Here is a 20463-nt window from a genome sequence, read left to right on the forward strand (position 1 = left end):
CAAGCAGTGTTCTGTGCAAGGGACAGGATGGGTCTTTTCTAGTTTCTCAAACCCCAAGAGCCCATTTCATGTTGTGGTCCACTAGGAACTCAGATTTTCTGCTGGATTTGTCCCTCCCCCATCACCCTTTCTCCCCCGAAGACGTCCATGAGGGGTAGGGGAATAGCCAGCAAATAAAGAGGGCGTGGGGGTCAAACAAGTTCCCGTAATCTTTATCCAGCACACTCATCTTTTTCTAAAAACAAAAAATTTTTTTTAATTTTTTTCTTTGGGTTTTTACAAGAAATTTACAATGTGAAAAATATACAAGTGAAAACAAGGCCATAAACCTGGGTGTGGGGGAGGGGCCACTTGGTCACAAATACAAATAAACAAGACATTTCTGAGTTCTTCCTTTGGTCTGACTATAGCCCCCTTACCCCAGGAGAGAGGCTGCAGAGCTGGAATCTGGGGATCAGACCCCACTCCCAGCCCTGTCCCCCAACACAGGCAGGGTGGGGGCAGGCACATCTGGAGCAGCTGGCGCTGTCTGGCTCGCTCTGGCTGTGTGATGGGGAGAATGTGGAGATGAGGGAGCCCCTTCCTCTTCCCAGCCCCCTGGCTGGGTGGGCTGGAGCGCTGGGGGTGAACGGGGTTGGCAGAGTGGCAATGGCAGTAGTTGGTGAGTGAAATAGGTTGAGTGAGTAGGAGCCTCTGGGTGACAGTGAACACAGGGACCTTCAAGGAGTCTGATCTTGCTCATCCAAGTCATAGGGCAGCCCCGAGTCCTTGACAGAGGCCCAGAGGCCTGGATCACAGGGGACAAGTGGCCCTGGGACCCTGAGACTTCGGGGCCCTCAGTGGATCTGAGGCTACCATCTGCATTCAGTAGGCCTCCCCGCAGAGCTGGATGCCAAGGCCCTAGATTTCGGTGGCAGTGATCTCCTCCAGGCAGATGCAGGGAGCTGGCTCCGCCAGGCCCAGGTCCGCGAGTTCCCGGGCCTCCAGCTCCAGGCTGAGCTGCTGCAGCTCCTGCTCCAGCTGCCGGTTGCGTCGGTACATCTGGATGTAGTTGTGCTGCAGCTGCTTCTGGTAGCGGATCACCTGCTCCTTCTCCGCCTGCCAGGCCAGCCGCTCCTCCTCGAAGCTGTCCCGCTGCTCCTCGCCTCGCCGCCGCTCCCGCTGTAGCTCCGCCCGGAGCCGCTCCACCTGGGCCCGCAGGCTGCCCCCAGCCCCGGCTGCTGCCCGCTGTGCCTTGGCCTCATCACTCTCTGCCAGGAGGAATGGGTCAGCAGTGGCAGGAGGCACAGGGGCTTCCCGGAGTCCAGCCGCCTCGGTGTCCAACTGCCCAGCTTTCTCCCGCAGCCGCTCAGCCTCCTGGCGGTGCCGCTGCAGCTCCTGGGAACAGGCCTCCAGCTCCAGCTCCCGTGTTCGGGCCGCCTCCTGGAGGCCCCGCGCCCGGCCCTCACTGACCCGCAGCGCCGCCCGGGCCTCCCGCAGTGCCACTCGCAGGGCCACCAGCTCGCTGCCCTTCTGCACCAGCTCTGCCTGAGATTCCTTCAGTTGCTGCTTCAGGAGGGAGATCTCGCCTGACTTCTGGCACACCTGGGGGTGGGAGATAGTCAGAAAGGATGATGAGAAGTGTTCTCCCAGGGTGTCAGGCCCTGACATCATGCTGGGCATTTGGGGAGAGGTGGTTTGATCATTATACCCATTTTACAGATGGGTATAATGAGACAGCTATTAATTGGCTACGGTGGAATACAGACCCAGATCTTTTGCTTTCAAAGCTGGGGTCTTTAAACCATCATGAAGCAGTAGCGCCCTGGGGACTGGGTGGTGGCAGGTTTGGTAGGAGTGGAAGCAACTGAGGGCAGTGCCCACATTTCCAGTTGAGAGGCACTACAGTATCCTGGTGAAAAGCAGAGACAGTGGAGCCAGACTGCCTGGGTTCAGATCTCAGCTCAGCCACTGACTAGGTGTGACCTCTGGCTCTAGCCTTTCTGGGTCTCACTTTCCTCACCTATAAAATGAGGATATTAACAGCACCCACTTCACAGGGTTGTTACGAGGATTAGAGGATACACTCTACATTACATGCTCAGAATAGTGCCTAGAGCAGCAAGCACTACATTCTCATTCTTATTATGGCGGGAAGGCAGTGGATGGGAACGTTACTGGCTACATGAGCACTTAGACCAGACCAATGAGAAGACCAAATGTGGAGGCCCAAGAAGACCCGCACCCAGAAAGGGAGGTCAAAGGGGGAGCCTCATCTCACAAAGGTGAGGAAGGGGAGGCCCTCTGGGGGTGGCAGGTGAGGGGGTGTGGCTGGGCCCCTCCTTTCAAGGCTTACCCACTCCCCACCCCCACCCCCACCCCCACCCCCACCCCCACCCCCCTGCCAAAGGCCCTGCTCCCTGCCCATCCTGATCTGGCCCACCTCCCACTTGGTCTCCTCCAGCCGTGGCCCGAGCTCCCGCTGCTCCCGCTCGAAGGTGGCGCAGCGCCGCTCCAGCTGCTCACGTTCCTGCAGCAGCTGTGCAAAATCATCCTGCAGCTGCCGCTTCTCCTGCTGCAGCTGGAACACCTGAAGCTGCAGCAGCTGCTGGGCCCGCTGCACCCGCTGTGCCTGGGCCGCGCCGTCCTCTCGCAGGGCCTCGCGCTGCCAGTGCCGCTGCCGTTCCTCGTACACCTATGGGCGAGAGGGCAGGCCTGGGTCCTGGTGGCTCCCCCAAACCTCAAGCCCTGGCCACCCCCAGCTCCCCAATCACCAACTGCCCTGGCCCCTGTCCTGGGCTCAGGGAAGGTAAATTCCATTCAATAATTACAATAATTACAATACCAACAGTAGCAGCTCCTTTTATGAAAAGCAACACAACAACAATAACAGCAAGCACTTCCCAGGTGCCAGGCATTAGTCTAAGCACTTTACACCCTTCACCCTACTTAATCTTCATGATACCCCTGAGGCCAGGAATATCCCCATTTAGAGATGAGGAAACTGAGGCTCAGTACAACTAAGTAACTTGCTCAAGTCTGAAGGACAGTAAATGGTGGTGCTGTGTCAACCACTCCACAGTGTAAGCCAGACAGCTGGGGTGGGGATGGGGTCACAGTGCAACAGCCCGACACCTGCCCCTCGGCACAGACAGAAATGCTTCTTGTATTCCCAGCACCTGTGGATGTCCTGCCATGCCACCCCCGTCACTGCCACTGACCACACCCGGCACATGGTCACCTCGCTCTCGTCCAGACTGTCCCGCAGCTGCTGCAGCTCTGCCTCCCGGTCTCGGAGCTTTCCTTCCAGGACACAGTGCAGCAGGGCCTCGTCCGAAGGGGGTGGAGGGGGTGGAGGCGGTGGCGGGGAGCGTTCCCCACAAGAGCTGCTGTCAGGGGAGGCCCGGGGACCGCTGCCCAAGAGCCCCCCGGCCATGCGGCCCCCCAGGGAGCCTGTGCTCTTGCTGGAGGAAGATCGGCCGCTGTCTGAGTGGGAGGGCCCAGTGGGGGCCCCTCGGGCTGGCCCAGGCAGTGCCCCCCGCCCAGGGCCGTGGGAAGGCAGGTGCCCGCCTGGGGAGTTGGTGGCTGGCTCTGCACCCCCGGTGCTGTAAGTGGGCAAGCTGGACAGTGAGTTTCGGCCGGAGTCAGATAGAGTCCCCGATGGACAGCTGCTGGCCCAGCCACTCAGTGTCAGGGGTTTGTCGGCAGCCGAGGAGGAGGAGGAGGAGGAGGAGGAGGCAGGGCCCCCAAACAGCTGCGTTAGGCTGCCTTGGCTCCCTGACAGTCCGGCGGCCCGAGGACCCAGGAAGCTAGGTAGGGATGGTGCCCCTCGAGGTTTGGGCAGCACTGGCTTGAAGGCTGTTGGGCGGATCACAATTTTCTCCATGTTCTGAAATGAGGTGCCACTTGACAATGGGGATGAGGCCGCCCAATCTTTCAAAGCCCTTATCATACTCCCGGCCCTCCCATCCGGGGTCCCCAATCCCCATATATTAATAACAATTGCTACCCCTGGCTGAGGGCCTCCTGAGTGTCAGCTTTACGTCAAGCAATTTAAAACGTTCCTCTCAGATCATTACAACAGCCATACTAGCAAAATATTATCACTATCTCATACACAGATGAGGACATGGAGGCTCAGCAGAGTTACGGGCCTTGCTCAAATTCAAACACATTGTTTTAAGTATAAAACAGTATTTCTAAGCAGCTAACATTTATCGAGTACATATTATGTGCCAGGCACTAGGCTAAACACTTTACACACATTATTAAATGTAATTCTCCCAACAATCCTGTAAGAGTTGACCTATTACCTCCATTTTACAGATATAGGAACTGAGACTCAGAAAGGTTAAATGACTTCTCTGAGGTCATACAACCAGAATGAGAACCCAGATCTGGAGCCCACACTCCCTCCTCTAAATAGGTCTCCTGATTTCAGCTTCTCCAGGGGACCCCTGATTCCACCCAGGCCCCAAAGGAAGGGCTGGTCCTCACCTTCTCCAGCTTTCCAGAGACAGGGATGAGCTTTGGTGGGGGACCGCGGAGATGGGCATTGCGTGCCCGCTGTTCTCGGGCATCTTCGATGTCACTGCTTGGGCTGGGGGGTGACTCTGTCCGGAAGTCTTCATTGACGTAGGTAAAGTTGGTGCCAGGGACAGCCTTCCTGGGGGGCACAGCTGGGCACAGCGGCTCCTGTGCCTCATAGCCACCCTGCAGCAGCCCATCCTGCTGGCGGAAGAAGGTGGGCCCAGGGGGACCGTGATGGCGGGGAGGAGCCGGCCCCCCAGGGCAGGGCCGGCCTGAGATGAGGCTGCTCACGCTGCCCATGGCTGGAGCTTGTGGGGCAGTGGCGGCCTCAGGAGCGGGCTCCAGTGGCACTGGCAGCGTCTGCACAATGGCCATGGCAGCAGAGGCTCAGGCCTGGCCAAGGGCCTCCAGGGAAACCTGTGAGCAGGGCAGTGGTGTCAGTCTCTCCATCTTGAGCTCCCTCCCTATGTAAGGTCTCGAGTTCCTCCTGGTCCTTTGTCCCAGGTCAAACAGCCCCCTGACATCAGTAACAAGCACTGATACCCTCCCCCCAAGGCATCCCCTCCGAGTCTTGGCAAGAACCTCAATTATCCCTGGGCCCCAGGCCACTGCCCAATTCTGGTCTGAACAGAGCTGAGGACTGAATCTACCAAGCAGGGATGATGAAGGAATGGGGCCCCACAGAGGCCAGGACTCAAGTTAGGGAGGGAGCCCTCTCTACCAGCTCCCAGCACCAATCCTTGGTCCCCTGGGACAGGTGGCCTCATTAGAGGCAGTCTGGGCAACCTCAGGGGTGCAGTCAGCAACTCAGATGGTAATTAGGAAACAAAGAGCTAAGGCCAGGCAGTGCCCAGCCTCCCCCAGCTGGGCCTCAGTTTCTCCCAGACAGACAGGCGGCAAGGGTGGAGCTGGTCAAACAAGAACTCAAGAGCTCTTAGGGAGCCCACAGGTACCCTCTGGGGTCTCCTGCCTCCAAGAGGTGGATGCAGGCTCATGCCTGTTTCCATGACAACTAGCCTCACCACACCCAAACAGTCAGGCCTAGAGAAGCCTACACAGACCCATTGCCAACCCCTATGAAACCTTCTAGCTTTGGACATTCCCCAGAGTAACCCCAAGGGGATGAGGATAGAAGCTCTACCATCACCTCTGGCAGCTGCTCCAAGATCTCATTTCCCTGGAGCCCAGGGACGAGGGCTCCACCTCCCCAGGCCCTGCTCCTTCCTGGAAGGGGACAGCAAGTCTCCACCTGGAACTCCCTCCCCAGTCCTGAGGCTGAAGACCAGGACTCAGGCATCTGCTGAAGTCATCATGCAGAACGGGAGCCAAGGAGCGGACAGAGAATTGCGTAGGAGTAGGAGTGTATGCATCTTACTTATTTGTGCATGTGAAACTGTGTGCACAAGAGCATGAATCTGAGCACTGTGTTTGAAAACATCAGGAATGAATGTGTGAGTATATATGTTTGGATAAATGCATTAGTACATTCAGATATACATGCCTATGTATGTGAACTCATATATGCATATCTTACAAAAGTGTGTGTGTAAATAGGGTGTCTCTCTCAGAAAGTATGTGAAAGTTACAAATGCATACATAAGTGAATTTGTGGTGTATGACTGTGACTATGTGAGAGAACATGTTTGGTTAGATGTCCATTCATATATACATGAGTTTATGTATCTTACAGAAGTGTGTGAGTAGGAAATGAGGGTGCACAAGTGTGTATAGAGCACCGTGTGTGCATGGGAGCATGTGAGCGAGAGGGTGAGAGCCTGGGTGGCACGCAGGGCCTACTGGGTGAGTGGGAGCCTGGTTTTTGTCACTCACTGGATTGTGGGGAGAGGAGAGACACGTGAGTCTTTGCTTGATCTGCTCTCCTTCATTCTTGTGTGTGTTCCGTTAAGTCCGCCCCCACCCGCCCTCCCCGCCCAAGTCAGAAGATCTGGAGAACCAGGGAAGTGTCCAGACTGAGGAAGGAGGAGCTGCGAGCTGGGGGTGGGGGTGACTGGTGTCCATGGAGCAGGGGCAGGGGCTGAGTCCACCCCACAAGCGCCAGCCCTGAGCAAAGCCAATGGAACACCCCCTCCTCTGCCCTCTCCCAGACCACTCCAGGGCCTGGAGGAAGCAGTGGGGAAGGGGCTTCTTAGGGGGCCATGGGGGCTGGCATCTCTGTCTCCATTTCCCCACTTCTGTGAGCACAGAGAAAGTGGAAACTGAGGGGAGGAGACAGAGAGATTCAGATAGGGACCCAGAAGACAAGAGACAAAGACTGAGAGAGGCCCCAGGGTCAGGCAGACCCAGTGAGCCGGGGTCCCTGCGCGCCACGGAGCCAGGAGCCCTTAAACCCAGAAGAGTCACTGAGCTGGGCCCTGAGAGCCAGACACCCAGGGAGCCAGCGCCAGGCGTCTGGAGAGCCAGGCCCAGCCAGCCCGTCTCCTGCTCTTGGAGCCCGAGAGAGAAGGAGGGGCAAGTGGAGGCTCCATTTTGAGAAGTGCGTTTGTGGCCGTAGGAAGGGAACCCCTAGCTCTCCCCAACATCCTTGAGAAACCGCTCCGGCACAGCACACACTCCCCCCGCCCAGTGGGGACTGCTGAGGGCTGGGTCCAGCCGGGGTCCGAGGGAGGTCTGGCCTAGGTCCGAGCTCCCACAGACCTGTTTTGGGGGCAGAAGAGTTCGGGAAAGTCTCCCCCTCACCAAACTCCAAGGACCATCCAGCGGGATCAAGTCTGGGATCACGAGTTCCCATTCCGAGACCGGAAGCCGGGAGCCCCCAATCCACCCTCCGGAATCCATCCCCCCCTCCGCCCCCCGCCGCTTCCATAAAGTGGGGGCAGCTGTAGAATGCCGCCTCCCCACGGGACCTCGGCCGTGCATAAGTTGGGGTCACCCCCAGGTCGTCTCCCAGCCCCGGCCCCCCCTCACCTCCACCGCGCTGCTCCATGCTCAGCCCCGGGCCGCCCCCAGCGCTCCACAGGCGCGCCGCCCGGCTCCAGTCCGTGCGCCGCTACTCGGAGCGGCCCGGCCCGGTCCGGCCCGGCCCCGCCTCCGGGGAGCCCCCGGCCCCGCCCGGCCCAAGTGGGCGGTGCAGCGCGGGGGAGGGTCCGAGGGGCGACCCGCCCCCGGGGCGCGGATAAGCGTAGGCACCCCGTGTCACGCGTGTCCGGCGAGGCGCACGCACGCAGGGGCTACGCAGCGGGACTCAGGTTCCCTCCCTCCGAGGCGCGGTGGCTGTGTGTCTGGAGGCTCGGTCGGCTCAGGACTAGGCGGCGGCGGGTCACCCTGTACCCCTACCCGAGCCCCGGGGCCAGCGGCTGCTGATCATTGTTAGAGCACAAAGGGCCAGGCGCCGCGGCGGCCGCCCTTCCCCCTCCGCTCCTCGGGTCGATGCCAACCCCGCCCCCCCCACCCCCGACACACTCTCCGGCTTCGGAGTCCAGAGAGGGAGGCCGAGGGTCAGCTGCCCCCCACTCTGGGCCCTGCGCCCCAGCACAAGTCGGGGGCCGAGGTTTGGTGGGTGCTTGCCCCACCCGCAGCGGGTTGGAGGAGGTACGCTTGGATTTGCGGAGGCGGCGCCACCTAGCGGCCTATTCGGAGAACACGCCCAGTCACCCCCAAACTTGGGGGTCCCTACCCGACTCCCCAGCACTGTGCCCTCTCCCACTAGAGCCCAGGCCTTCCCCGAGCGCGGCTCTGTGCTCCCCAACCTTCCCTCCGAGTCATTTGCTAAGAGAGAGGTCATTGCTCGAGAGGCAGCCCCTGGGCCCCCAAAAGTCACTGGGGTGAGCTGGTCCAAACTTACAGGCCAAGCCTACACGAGCCTCATAGCAGACAACATTCCACTGTCTTCTCAGGGTCAGGGATATTCTCACCCTCTGGCAAACAACACTGTCTTAACACCCACACGATCTTTCCCACATTCAGTCTCACACAGCCACAATCACACAGTCTGTCTCGTCCATCACAAGGTTCCATGTCCCTTCTTTCCATAATCTTCAGGCCAACTCACAGAGATACACTCGGTGTCACACGCCTAGTTGTGCACAAGCTTTCACAGCTCGAGTTCCTTCGCACCCAGTCACAATCTTAAATACACTTCGTCTCCTAAGCATTTTTCACACTGACAGTCTTATTCACAGTCACAAAGACAACTTCTTACACATACACGTTGTATTTCACAAACATTTTAACACATAGACTTGCCCGTAGGGGTCTCTGTGACCTAGTCAGGTCAGCTGATGCCCGCACCGCTGGGCAAGGACAGCCTCCTGCCCCCTAACCCCGCCCCCCAGGGCCTAGGCCCGCCAGAGCTCCTCTGCCCCAGGAAGGAGCATTCCCCCCCTTCCAGGCCACAGCCCTGGCCGGCTCTCAGCTCTATTTTTAGCTCTATGGAAAGGGTTGTTTTTCTTTCTTTTTCCGTGGAAAGGGAAACATAGCCCAGCCACCCTCAGGCTCACCCTAGACCCTCTGCCTCACAAGAACAGACTGAGCCCCACCCCCCCGTGGAGACCCCCTCTGCTGGCCTTACCCTGATCCCAGCCTCCTGGGACACCAGGAGCCTCCTCCCCTTTCTGGCAGCCTGCCCAGAATCAGGCAGCAGCTGGGCTCAGCGTGTGTGTAGAGGTGGGGGGTGGGGCAGGGAGGGAAGCCGAGGGCCGCTGCCCACTACCTCATTCCCGGGGGGAGGGGGGCCGTCCTCCCTTCTACCAGAGGGAGATAGGCCCACTCTGGTATTAAGGGGATGTGTACGCTCATGCATCCTCTGGGGAAGGGGGACTCCCACTCTTGCATGAGGGGCCTTCTGCTTCTACTTTGGGGGTAGGAGCTCCCAGTTCTGCAAGGAAGAGTGGCAGTAGGAAGGGGACCCACAGGCTCTCCCGCAGCTGCTCCTTGGGCTGGAGGACCGGGCGGGGGCTGCTGTACACTACCATCCAGAATAGCACCCCCTTCAGGGATACTTTCAGGGATGGGGGCACCATGTTCCGGAGAAGGAAGACGAGGAACCCAGGTAACCCCACCCCAGCGCAACAGTCTCTGGTCCTCCTGCACTACCCCAACTCCAGGGGGCGTTGTGTACCCATTCCTGGGGGAGGGCTTATCACGTCCAGGAGGAGAATGAAATACAGCCCGGCAAGATACCTGGCAAACTTGCTGAGTACCGCGGAGGGAGGTTCCCGCCCCGAGGCTGGGGTGGGGGGAGCACAGCCCGCTGGTGGGCGAAGCGATCACGTGCTCAGCGCCTGTTTACGTCCTAGTCTTCACCTGCGGGCGGCAGGGAAGCAGGAACCTCCGGAGGTGTCCCACCCGGCCCGCCCCCATCCGCGGTCACTGGGCGGCCCTATTCTCCCACCCCCGTCAAGTACGCGACAGCAGCGAGCCCTGCCCGCTGGGGGGTTCTCGCGGGCCAGTGGCGCTGCTCCACGGACTACTAGCGTTAACTCACTGGGCGCGTCCGCCCCGGAATGCACGTGTGTTCGTGTGTCTCCAGTACGCGTGTGTGTCTGTGTGCACGCGTGTGTGGGCTCGTCAGTGTGAGTTTCCGTGTAGGTTCCCTGTTCAGACTCCTGGCCTGCGGCCCCCGGACCGGGGACCCCCCCTCCTCAACCCCAATCCCCAGCTTCCCCAGATCGGGAAAGTTCGCTCCGGGGCGGGGGTGTGCGGCAGGCGCGAGTTCCTGCACCTCCGCGGCCCCACCACTCACTCACCCAGCGCCACCTGCACCGCCGTTCCAGCTTCCGCCCGGCTCCTGCTCCAGAGCCGGTACCTCCTTGCCGCAGGCCCGCCGGCTCCCAAGCCCGCTCCGGGTTGCGGACTCCCAGCGCCCGCCCGGCCGGGCTTGGTGGAGCGGGGCGGGGCGGCTGAGGCCGCGCCCCCGACCCCGGCAGGGGAGTGGTCTGCGCAGCACCCCCTCAACAGCCGACCCAGTACCCAGCCCAGCTGTGGCTCGACGGTGGCCCGAGACTGCCCCTCTGGCCTCTGACTTCACAGCTTACTGGATTTGGCTTTTGACTTACGAAGGGGCCAGTGGCGCGACAGCCAAGCTAAGCTACCTGGCTGCCCTAACCAAGTTGGCTATAGGGCTTTACTGCCACCCTCCTCTGCTTTGTAGGGAGCCCACCCTGGTCCACTCTCAGCCCACCCCCCAGACACAGGGGAAACCCCTGGGAATCAGACAAAGAAGGCTCAGGTTTCACCAAAACAGACCCCGCCCTTCCTCACACCTCGAGGCTGGAGCTGCCCGAGCAGAACCAGCGTCTCCCCCTCCCCTGGAGTAGGTGTCTGCCTAGGTGAGCAGGCTTGCCAGTTCTGGCCCCTACGGAGTATGGCCAGGTTTCTCTCAGGCTCATAAAGTTCCACCCACAGGCACAAACAGGAAGTTGACCTGTATTGCAGGGAGGCACCAAGGGCTCCCACCCTCCATGGCACTCAAGGCAGCCTGTGATGTCTACAGGTATCTGGGCCATATTTGCAGCCTGAGTACTTGGGCAGCAGGAGTCCTGTGAGTTTAGTCCCTTCTCAAACCCATTCCCAGTAAAGGGATGGAGGACCAAGGCTGCCCCTCACAGGCAAATGTGACAATGAATCTGAGGACAAGGCTGCAAATCCAGCTGGACTCTGCTGGGCCAGGCTCTTCCTCAGCTCTCAGGAAGATTCTTAATGTCCAGCTGGGCACAGGCAATTTGCCTCAATTCACTCTGGCTACGTACAGGGACAGTGACTCCCAGGGATCTTACACAGGACCCAGGGATTAACTACTGCTTTCTAGGCTCCAGGGACTCCTGAACACACTTTGGGCTAATTTTGATGTGAGGAGTTTAAGGCAGGTGTGGAATAGAATGTGTTTGTCTAGGGGGTGGGGCTGGGGGGGCATTAGCTTCCCCTCCCCCCATTCTGGTTTGTGCAGTGTGGGGGGTATCTGCTAGGAGGGTGGGGCAAGACAGGCAAGTGTGTATCTATCCCTCTAACCCCAATTCACACAGAGACCTCACAAAAGTCCCCTAATGGAAATCCCTAAAGGATTTCCTGAGAACACACCAGGCATCCTAGGGAGACCAGAATAGGGAACCCACATCCTTATAGGTAGGACTGACCTGGTCGTGTGCATCTGGAAGGCATGGCTGATGTTCAGCGTTATAGACCCTGGATGAGGCCTAGACCAGCCAGCGGCTGGGAATGATTACTGCAGGATTAGGAGGCCTGGCTCCAGCCAGTCTGGGAGAGACCCCCAAGAAGGGAGGCCCTGGAGGAGGTCCCCCCTCCCTCGCCCCCGGAGAACAGCTTTGCTCCAGGGTGTTTCAGGAGACAATAGTAGCCACAGTTCTCACACACCACAGACCAGAGACCCCAGACCATTCCACAGGGTTCCAGAGCCCCCTCTTAAGTTGACAGGGAAACCTTGATAAAGCAGCCCTGCTTTCAGGAAGCAGGAACCCCACTGACCCCACCACCCTTTACAAAAGGCTTCTCCCCAGCCCCCTTAGAACATCTTGCATTCTCATCACGCTTGCAGGCAAATCTAAAGGGAAACAGACTTTAGGATATCAGAGGAAGTGAGATGGGAAAGTGTCACCATTTAGCAATATTTCTTAAAAAAAATTTTTTTTCATTAGATTTTTAAAAAATATTTATTTATTTGGCTGCACCGGATCTTAGTTGCAGCAGGTGGGATCTTTTTTTTTTTTAATTGCGGCATGTGGGATCTAGTTCCCTCACCAGGGATTGAACCCGGGCCCCCTGCATTGGAAGCACCAGAGCCTTAGCCACTGGACCACCAGGTAAGTCCCTCAGCAATATTTCTGACAGGTCTCTAGGTAAGTTATCTTACAATCTCTGGCAGGGTTTCTTAAAAATGAAGAGTCCTTCAGCCATAAAAAGAAATGAAATTGATTTATTTGTAGTGAGATGGATGGACCTACAGACTCATACAGAGTGAAGTAAGTCAGAAAGAGAAAAACAAATACCGTATGTTAACACATATATATGGAATCAAAAAAAAAAAGCTTCTGAAGAAACTAGGGGCAGGACAGGAATAAAGACGCAGATGTAGAGAATGGACCTGAGGACACAGGGAGGGGGAAGGGTAAGCTGGGACAAAGTGAGAGAGTGGCATGGACACATATACACTACCAAATGTAAAATAGCTAGCTAGTGGGAAGCAGCTGCATAGCACAGGGAGGTCAGCTCGGTACTTTGTGACCACGTAGAGGGGTGGGATAGGGAGGGTGAGAGGGAGATGCAAGAGGGAGGAGATATGGGGATATATGTATACATATAGCTGATTCACCTTGTCATACAGCAGAAACTAACACACCATTGTAAAGCAATTATACTCCAATAAAGATGTTAAAAAAATAGGTTCTGCATTTTTAAACAAGAGCCCCAGTTCTGACACACACTAACATAAGAGAAAAGCTGAGGGGGTACAAAAGGAGGGAAATGTATGGGGGGGTGGCCAGATAAGAATATGCTGAGCTTGGGTCCACGATGAGAGGTCAGTGAGTGGCTCATGTCACAGAGGGACAGCTGGTCAGGCAAAGCCTTAGGCATGGGGCCCAGTGATCCACACCTCTGCTAGGGATCACATGGAGATCCTCAGGGAAGACAGAGATAAAGAAGCACCATCCTGTCTTCCCTAGGCCACAAAGAGATGTAAGGGTGTGCATGCATGAAGACCCCTTAATACCCCGGCTTTCTTGGGAGTGCGTGGCTCAGACAGGGTGGGGGAGGGGACCTATCAGCTCCCAATTCAAAGTGAGAGGAAAATCCAGTTAAAGACTGGGGTGACACCCAGTGGTCAAATAAGAAAAAGCACAGAAACAAAGGCAATGGAAACTTTTTTCAGTAAAACTGGAAAAGGCTCTACAAAAAGTCATGATTGCAGCCACTCCAGCAGCATACCATGGAATGAGTGTCTAGGTGGCAGGCACCCCGGGCTAACAGCTCCCTTCCATGGCTCTCTTCCAGGCTTCCACCTTTGTGGCTGTCCCTGGTATTATAAGGGCTGAGCACCTAGATCCAATGGTAGTAAGCACTACCTCAGGGCAGGCTCCAGAGTGGGGAGCAGACGAGATTGGTATCCACCGTGTCACCCCTTGGCTCTGAAAGCCTGGGCTGGAGTTTTGGCAAGAAGTCCCCTATCCCCCTCCAGGTTCAGGGGGCCTGACCCCACTGCTTTTACCTCAACTTGCTCACTCCCACCTCAGGGCCTCTGTATTTACTTTTCCCTCTGCCTGGATTCCTTCCTCCAGATGTTCACATGGCTCAATCCTAGTTCTTCAGAGGACCCAGCTCAAATGTCCTCTGCTCAGAGACACCTTTTCAGATCTTAATCTAAACTAGCCTGTAAGCATGATCACATTACTGTATTTTTTTTTCCTTTAGAGCATTTTTCACTATCTAAAACTATGTTTTGTATGTATTTGTTCATTGATTATCTTGTCTCTTCTACCACATTACAGGTTCTGTGGAAGCAGGGACCTCATCTGCCTTGTCAGTGCTATATTTGCAGGATGTAGAACAAAACCTGGCACACAGCAGGTTCTCAAATATTTGCTAAATTGAATTCTCTTGCAATGAAACCCTGCCCTAGGCTAGGCCCCTCAGATTGAGAAGGGCCCATAGGTCACAACTACAGGACAGAGGCAGCCCTAGCTGCCTTAGAGGACTAAGAAACAGTCTCTACCCCAGCCTGTCCTGGCAGGCTCGTTTCAGCATCCAGCTCTGCAATGCCTTCACCTTGCAGGCTTGGAGAGGTCTGGCTTCTTGGGGTCGGGGGCCTGGTCAGCGTGAGTCTCAGAGATCTGGGGCACAGCCCCCTTTTTGCCAGAAGAGGGCTTTTTGGCCACTAGCCCATTGTCATCCTTGATCTTCTTGAGCCGGGCCTTGCTCTTTGGTGGGATGGAGAAGGTGAGAGAGCTCTTGTTGAATTCAAGTGGGAAGACACCTACGTCTCCATCAAAGCGGTTCTTGGACACCTGTAGATACCGTTTCCCTGGCCCAGTTACCAGCTTCCTGTCCTGCAGGATCAGAACATTGTCCGCTTCCTGGCTTGCCTGGGGAATAAGGGGCAGAGGAGGAAGGAGCAGTGAGAAGACATATGAGAGAAGCACAAAGGAAGGCTGAGGGTGCAGGGAGGAATAGCAAGAATGGGGGAAGGGAAAAGTACTTCCCCCATCACCAAAGCTCTCTGAACGACTGACCAGAATGCTGGGGCCACTTTAGTCTTTTAGTTCCCTGACAACCCTGTTGCTGTCCCAGATTGCGTACATGCTGCTAACACTTCTGGCTCCACAGCTCACTCAACCCGAGCGAGCTCCTTATCATTTAGGTCCTGGTCTAAATGTTACACTTCATCAGAGAGACCATTCTTTTTTTTTTTTTTTTTTGAAGAGAAAAATATAGGTATTTTATTGACACCTGAGTGAACATTAGATTAAATAAGGCAATGTGGCAATCAGCATATTTCTCTTGAAACTGAACCCATTATTCCAACCATATAGTTTGGGGATCAAGCAAGAATAGAAATAGTATGCCTGGCACCTTATAATTTGTGCCTATCTTAGTAAATATAGTTAAATTGATGATAAAAAGAGAGACCATTCTTGATCCCTGTAAATAAAAAAGGCACTACCATCTTTCTACTTCTGTGTTATTGTCTTCCCCAGTTCCATGTCTGTTCCATTGTGGCACATAGTTTGTGTTCCTTGCCCTGTATTCCCCGTGCCCAGCCCAGGCCTGGCGTGTAATAGGCACTCAGTGTACCACTGGAAGCTCCAGGATCTGGCTGGTCCCGCTGCCCAGAAGGCCCTCCCACTTATTTGCTTATTTAACACCTATTGTCTGACAAAACCCAACCCAACCTCTGTTGACACATATTCTAGGAAGTCTCCCCCCAGGCTGACTCAGATGCCTTTTCTCTTTTCTCCCAATACCTGTGCTACCTATCATAGCTCTTATCATACTGAGTTGTAATCACTGTCTCCTTTTTTCCCTGTTTTTTTTTTGGATGTGCCACGTGGTGTATTGGATCTAAGTTCCCCAACCAGGGATCGAACCCGCGCCCCCTGCATTGGAAGCACGGAGTCTTAACCACCGGACCGCCAGGGAAGTCCCTCACTGTCTCCCTCTTTTCCCCATAGAATATGTGAGTTCCTGGAAGGCAAGCAGGGCAAAGGACCAACCATTATCGGCCTTTGTATTCTAGCACATGTGTTCCTCATGTCATGGCCCCAGAGGCAAGCTGCCTCCTGCCTGTTCCAGATGGGCAGTCAAGATGATTTAAGGCCTAATGAGGGCTGTCCCTGGTCACATCTGCCCCCTCTACTTTCCATAGCTTGAGCTCCTCTAAAGCCCACTTACTTTGGCTGAGCCAAAAATGGATGCTGTCTGTAGTTCTTTATCATCATCTTCCTTCCGGGGGTGAATGACCAGTGTCACGTGGCAGCTACTGTCTGTGGCAAACTTCCGAAAAGCCCCGATGACATAGTCTTGAGCTGCAATCCTACCCAACAAAGAGGTTACCAGACACAGAAGGACAAGAACACACACATACTCCTGATTCGTTCACATCTCCCCACAAACCACCACAACCTCACTCTACTTCCCTCTACCCAAGGACTCACACTTAAGTCCCTGTCCATACTTCCCACTGCCACACCCCACACCTCTACAAAGACAGTAATACATATGGGATGGTATGTTCCTGCACATATGTCAGAAAACAAGAGTACAGTGTGTCTGCCCAGAGGCCAGCTGCCTGAGAAGATGTGTGTCTAAGTGGGTTACAGCTAGACAAGAGGAGGATGTCACCTGTCTGTGGACAGCTGCTCATGACCCATCATGAATTGCAGATTGTCGATAACCACATGACAAATGTCATACACGTAGACTGCATGTTGCATCGTGTCTATTACAGTCCTGGGAAGAGGAAGAGACAATGAATTCAAGAGTCAGTTACAAGTAATCTCCAGACCATGGCAGCCAGAAAACTCTGTTGGGAGTCTGTTCTCCCACCCTCCTATTCTTTGAAAGCTCCAGATTCTTTGGGAATCTCACCTGATGCTCTGTTGCCCATGAAAAGTCATGAAATAGAGGGGCAGGTCCTCAAAGCGGTCGGCCCACTCGTCGTATTTGTCCAGTTGCTCTTCCAGTCGCCCCACAGCAAACTGTGTCAGCATGACCCGGGCTAGTCTCACGTTGCTGATCTCAAAGCTACCCCATAGCGTGTTCACTCCCTGGGTACACAAGTCCAGGGCATATTCACTGATGAATGTCGTCTTTCCACTGCCTGTCGGCCCTGCATGGGGGGTTGAACACAGACCCGGGTGAGGAGTAAAGCCCTACCCTTGAAACCAAGACATGCACGGAGCTTCAAAGTTGGGAGGGGAAGGCGCCTCTTCAACATTTACTGTAGCCCAAACCCATGTGCTTCAGTCATCTGACCCTCTGCCCCCAAACCCGCCCAAGCAGTGATTTCCCAAAGGGTCACCTGTGAAGACCGTCAGCTCGCCCTTCCGATGGCCCTTCAAAAGACGATTGAGGTCGGGGAAGCGGCTCCAGCGAACGCCAGCTGCCTGCTCCACATTTGACAGTTCTCCTAGCACCTCCTCCCGAAGCTGCCGGAAAGACACGATAGACTTGTGCCAGGCAGGCAGGGCAGTACGCAGAATACGAGAAAGATTTAAGCCTTGGTTCAGAGCCTCCAGGGGAGAGGGCTGCTGGTCCCCAGGCCGCACCAAGGAGCATCGTTTGGGGTTCAGTTTTCGGGCGAACAACTTGGCAGCTTCCCAGGACCGAAGGTCGTCCCCCAGCCAGAGAACAATACGTCGGAACTGTTCGAGGTAAGGAAGCAAGGCAGGGGGTAAGCAGGCTGTTCCTCGGGGTAGGGCAAGGGTGGGCAGCCCTGTGGACTGGCTCAAGGCCAGGCTGTCCAGCTCACGACTCGTCAGCACCACCTCAACATCTCGACGACTGATCAGGGGTAACCCAAACAGGTTGTGGAAGGCACCAGGCTGGGGGATGGTGGTCTCCACATAGTGCACTCTGTCACCCTGGCCTTCGGCCCCTAGAAGCTTCAGGCCTCGTAATCCCAAACCTCCAGGGGAGAACCAAGGAAAGACAAGGCTGTGAGCAGGCCGCAGGTAGCGCACACTGAAACGCTTGAGTGTGTCATCTGTCACTTTGGTGAGGCCAAACATCACGCGAGCCAGCTGGGCCTCCTCTGGTTCAGGCAGCTCCCAGAGAGGTACGGCTCGGTCCCAGATCCTCTGGACCTCCTCACTGTCCTCAGCTTCTGGGGCCTCACTAAGCAGGACCCCTTCTCTGGCCCCATCCCCTCGGCCCTCCACGCTGGCCTGGAAGTCTTCCCAGCTCCCCTCAGCTAGGCTGGCCATGCAGAGAAAGCGGCCTGTGGTCTTGTCGATGAAGAGGCTGAAGGAAGTGGCACCAGTCTCGTCCTTGAGCTTCGAGGCACCCACAAAGGGACTAGGTGCCCGCACGCAGCTGTGCCCATCCTGGAAGGGGATCCCATGGGCCCGCAAATATTGCCGGATTTCAGTTGCAGTTACAGGCAACATTGGTACCTCCAAGGCGGCGAGAGCCTCCTTCCTGTACCGTCTGCGAGGAGGGCCCAGGGCCAAGCTTCGTGGCAGGCCCCTCCACCCCATCCACGGCCCACGCAGTGGCAGCAGGATACGGAGGGGGTACCCACTTCGGAGGAGGACCCACATTCCTAGTCAAACGGGGGAAGTCACTGCTTGAAATGCCTTAGGCGCCCGGTTCGGGTGCCTTCACTACTAGGTCAGACCCTGGGGATCCTGCACGCAGCTCTCTTCTCCCTCTGAATCCTCTTCAGCCCCTCTACATTGCCACTTCACGTCTATGCCAGAGGACACGGCCCTTTCACGTCCGCGTCCCTTGGCCGGTTCCCTACCTCTGAAGTCCTCCACAGCTGCTCCCCGCGCCGCCTCCCCTCCGCGCCGCCCCTCGCCGATACGGTTTTTCTCGATCATCTCCTCGTCACTACCGCCCCTCCACTGCCCCTCCTCGTCGTCCTCATCTCTGCGGCCGCCTGCGTCCCTTCCGTAGTCCCTCTCCTCTGGGCCCCGTGCTAGAAGACCGCTCCGCCGCTCCTTCCCTCAAGGGGACACCAGGCAACCTGAGCGCCACTCCTTCGCTCCCGCCGAGCTCCGCGCTCAGAGGGACGCCCGCCGCGCCTCCGTCGCGTGGCTTTCTCGGCTCCACTGCTAGGAGCTCCGCCGCTCCTGACCCCGGCCCCGAGTCACCACCACTCTCGTCTTGCCCCTGTCGCCTGCAACATGGGTCACTCGCGCCACTAGCCGCGACCTCGGAAACAAAACTGCCGCGGCGCCGGTGTTCCCGGAAGCGGAAGCCTCGGGTTAGTCCCTCCCCCACACCGCGAGGCCGGGCTCGACGGCTTCGGAGCTCCGGCCATGACTGCGCGCGGGAGCGCTAGCCGCTTCCTGACCAGTGTCCTGCACAACGGGCTGGGTCGCTACGTGCAGCAGCTGCAGCGTCTCAGTTTTAGCCTCAGCCGTGACGCGCCCTCGTCCCGCGGCGCCAGGTGAGCCGGGGAAGGGCGCGGAGGTGCGACTCCAGGCCGAGGTTGCCCCGGGTCTGGGGTCACCTTGCTCCCCCTTCTCCGGTCCCTCAGGGAATTCGTGGAACGGGAGGTGACCGACTTCGCCCGCAGGAACCCCGGGGTCGTAATATACGTGAACCCGCGGCCGTGCTGCGTGCCCAGAGTAGTGGCCGAATACCGTGAGTGGGGCCGGACGAGGGCTGGAGGGAGGCGTCGTGGGGCTCGGCCCGCTTGCCTGCCGCTCGTGTGACCCCTGACCCGCTTCCTCTTATCCCCACCTCCCTTCGGCCAGTTAACGGGTCTGTGCGCGAGGAGAGCATCCACTGCAAGTCGGTCGAGGAGATCGCCACGCTGGTGCAGAAGCTGGCGGACCAGTCGGGCTTGGACGTGATCCGCATCCGCAAGCCCTTCCACACGGACAGTCCTAGCATCCAGGGCCAGTGGCATCCCTTCACCAACAAACCGACAACGCTGGGCGGGCTGCGCCCTCGAGAGAGGTCCAGGATCCTGCCCCAGCCTAGCGGCTAACACAGTGAAGAGTTGCTCCACCTATTCCAGTCCCAGGGTTTGGACTCTGACCCCAGTAGAGTCCCAGTAGAGGTGGTTCTTCCTTCTGGTTTGGTTCACGGGAGACAGATGGAGCCCACCAAAGGGGAAGCTGACGCCAAAGCTTTTGCTTGGGATAAAGAAGAGCTGCCTGTTTCTTGTTGATGTCCCCTGTGAGGGGCAGAGACTGTGAGTCTCCTAATTCTGATCCAGCTGACATCTCTGAAACCCGAGAGTCTTCAGATTTCACTGGATCTTCATTTCTTAAATCCAGATCTCAAATCACAGTGAGCAGATTTAAGGCTGGCTTCTGAAGAATCCCTCATGTCCTGTTTTTGCAGCCATTGACCAAGAGAGAGCTAGTACCTTATACCCTGCTGTGAGCATGGCATTGGGCTAGGTCCTTTATATCTGTGAATGTTTGTGTGCAGATTAGAAAACAAGTTAATAAACTTGTCAAGGTCACACTTGAAGTCTGCTTCAAGATATGCACATATTTAAACTATAATGCCATTTTTAAATCTTAAAACCAGAAGCGGGCTTCCCTGGTGGTGCAGTGGTTGAGAGTCCGCCTGCCGATGCAGGGGACACGGGTTCGTGCCCCGGCCCGGGAGGATCCCACGTGCCGCAGAGCGGCTGGGCCCGTGAGCCATGGCCGCTGGGCCTGCGCGTCCGGAGCCTGTGCTCCGCAACGGGAGAGGCCACAACAGTGAGAGGCCCGCATACCGCAAAAAAAAAAAACAAACCCAGAAGCAAAATGAATAATAACTCTTCAGGATGGTGTAGTATCAAAGGCCACGTGATTAATC

At 56.7% G+C, this 20463-nt stretch overlaps 3 protein-coding genes across 4 annotated transcripts; 1 reads left to right on the forward strand and 2 right to left on the reverse strand.

Moving 5' to 3' along the window:
- Positions 1-230: 230 nt before the first annotated feature.
- LZTS2 (leucine zipper tumor suppressor 2) lies at positions 231-10302 on the reverse strand. 2 transcript variants are annotated; one of them, XM_081226140.1, is made up of 5 exons: positions 10215-10302; positions 4477-4926; positions 3221-3868; positions 2423-2674; positions 231-1584 (listed from the first exon to the last, which is right to left on the reverse strand). In XM_081226140.1, the coding sequence occupies exons 2-5, from the start codon at positions 4882-4884 to the stop codon at positions 901-903; spliced, it is 1992 nt and encodes a 663-aa protein (XP_081082266.1). In that variant the 5' UTR covers positions 4885-4926; positions 10215-10302; the 3' UTR covers positions 231-900. The 2 variants fall into 2 exon arrangements, with proteins under 2 accessions (XP_081082266.1, XP_081082265.1); XM_081226139.1 differs by lacking the exon at positions 10215-10302 and adding an exon at positions 7435-7602.
- A 2079-nt stretch (positions 10303-12381) lies between these two features.
- TWNK (twinkle mtDNA helicase) lies at positions 12382-18905 on the reverse strand. Its single transcript, XM_081240342.1, has 5 exons — positions 16997-18905; positions 16564-16804; positions 16318-16425; positions 15868-16009; positions 12382-14561 (listed from the first exon to the last, which is right to left on the reverse strand). The coding sequence occupies exons 1-5, from the start codon at positions 18234-18236 to the stop codon at positions 14241-14243; spliced, it is 2052 nt and encodes a 683-aa protein (XP_081096468.1). The 5' UTR covers positions 18237-18905; the 3' UTR covers positions 12382-14240.
- Positions 18906-18908: 3 nt separating this feature from the next.
- On the forward strand, positions 18909-20121 carry MRPL43 (mitochondrial ribosomal protein L43). Its single transcript, XM_081240352.1, has 3 exons — positions 18909-19090; positions 19181-19287; positions 19401-20121. The coding sequence occupies exons 1-3, from the start codon at positions 18960-18962 to the stop codon at positions 19634-19636; spliced, it is 474 nt and encodes a 157-aa protein (XP_081096478.1). The 5' UTR covers positions 18909-18959; the 3' UTR covers positions 19637-20121.
- The last annotated feature ends 342 nt before the right edge of the window (positions 20122-20463 follow it).

The sequence above is a fragment of the Mesoplodon bidens genome, assembly GCF_964165515.1.
Source record: "Mesoplodon bidens genome assembly, chromosome: 1".
Taxonomy (NCBI): Eukaryota; Metazoa; Chordata; class Mammalia; order Artiodactyla; family Ziphiidae; genus Mesoplodon; species Mesoplodon bidens.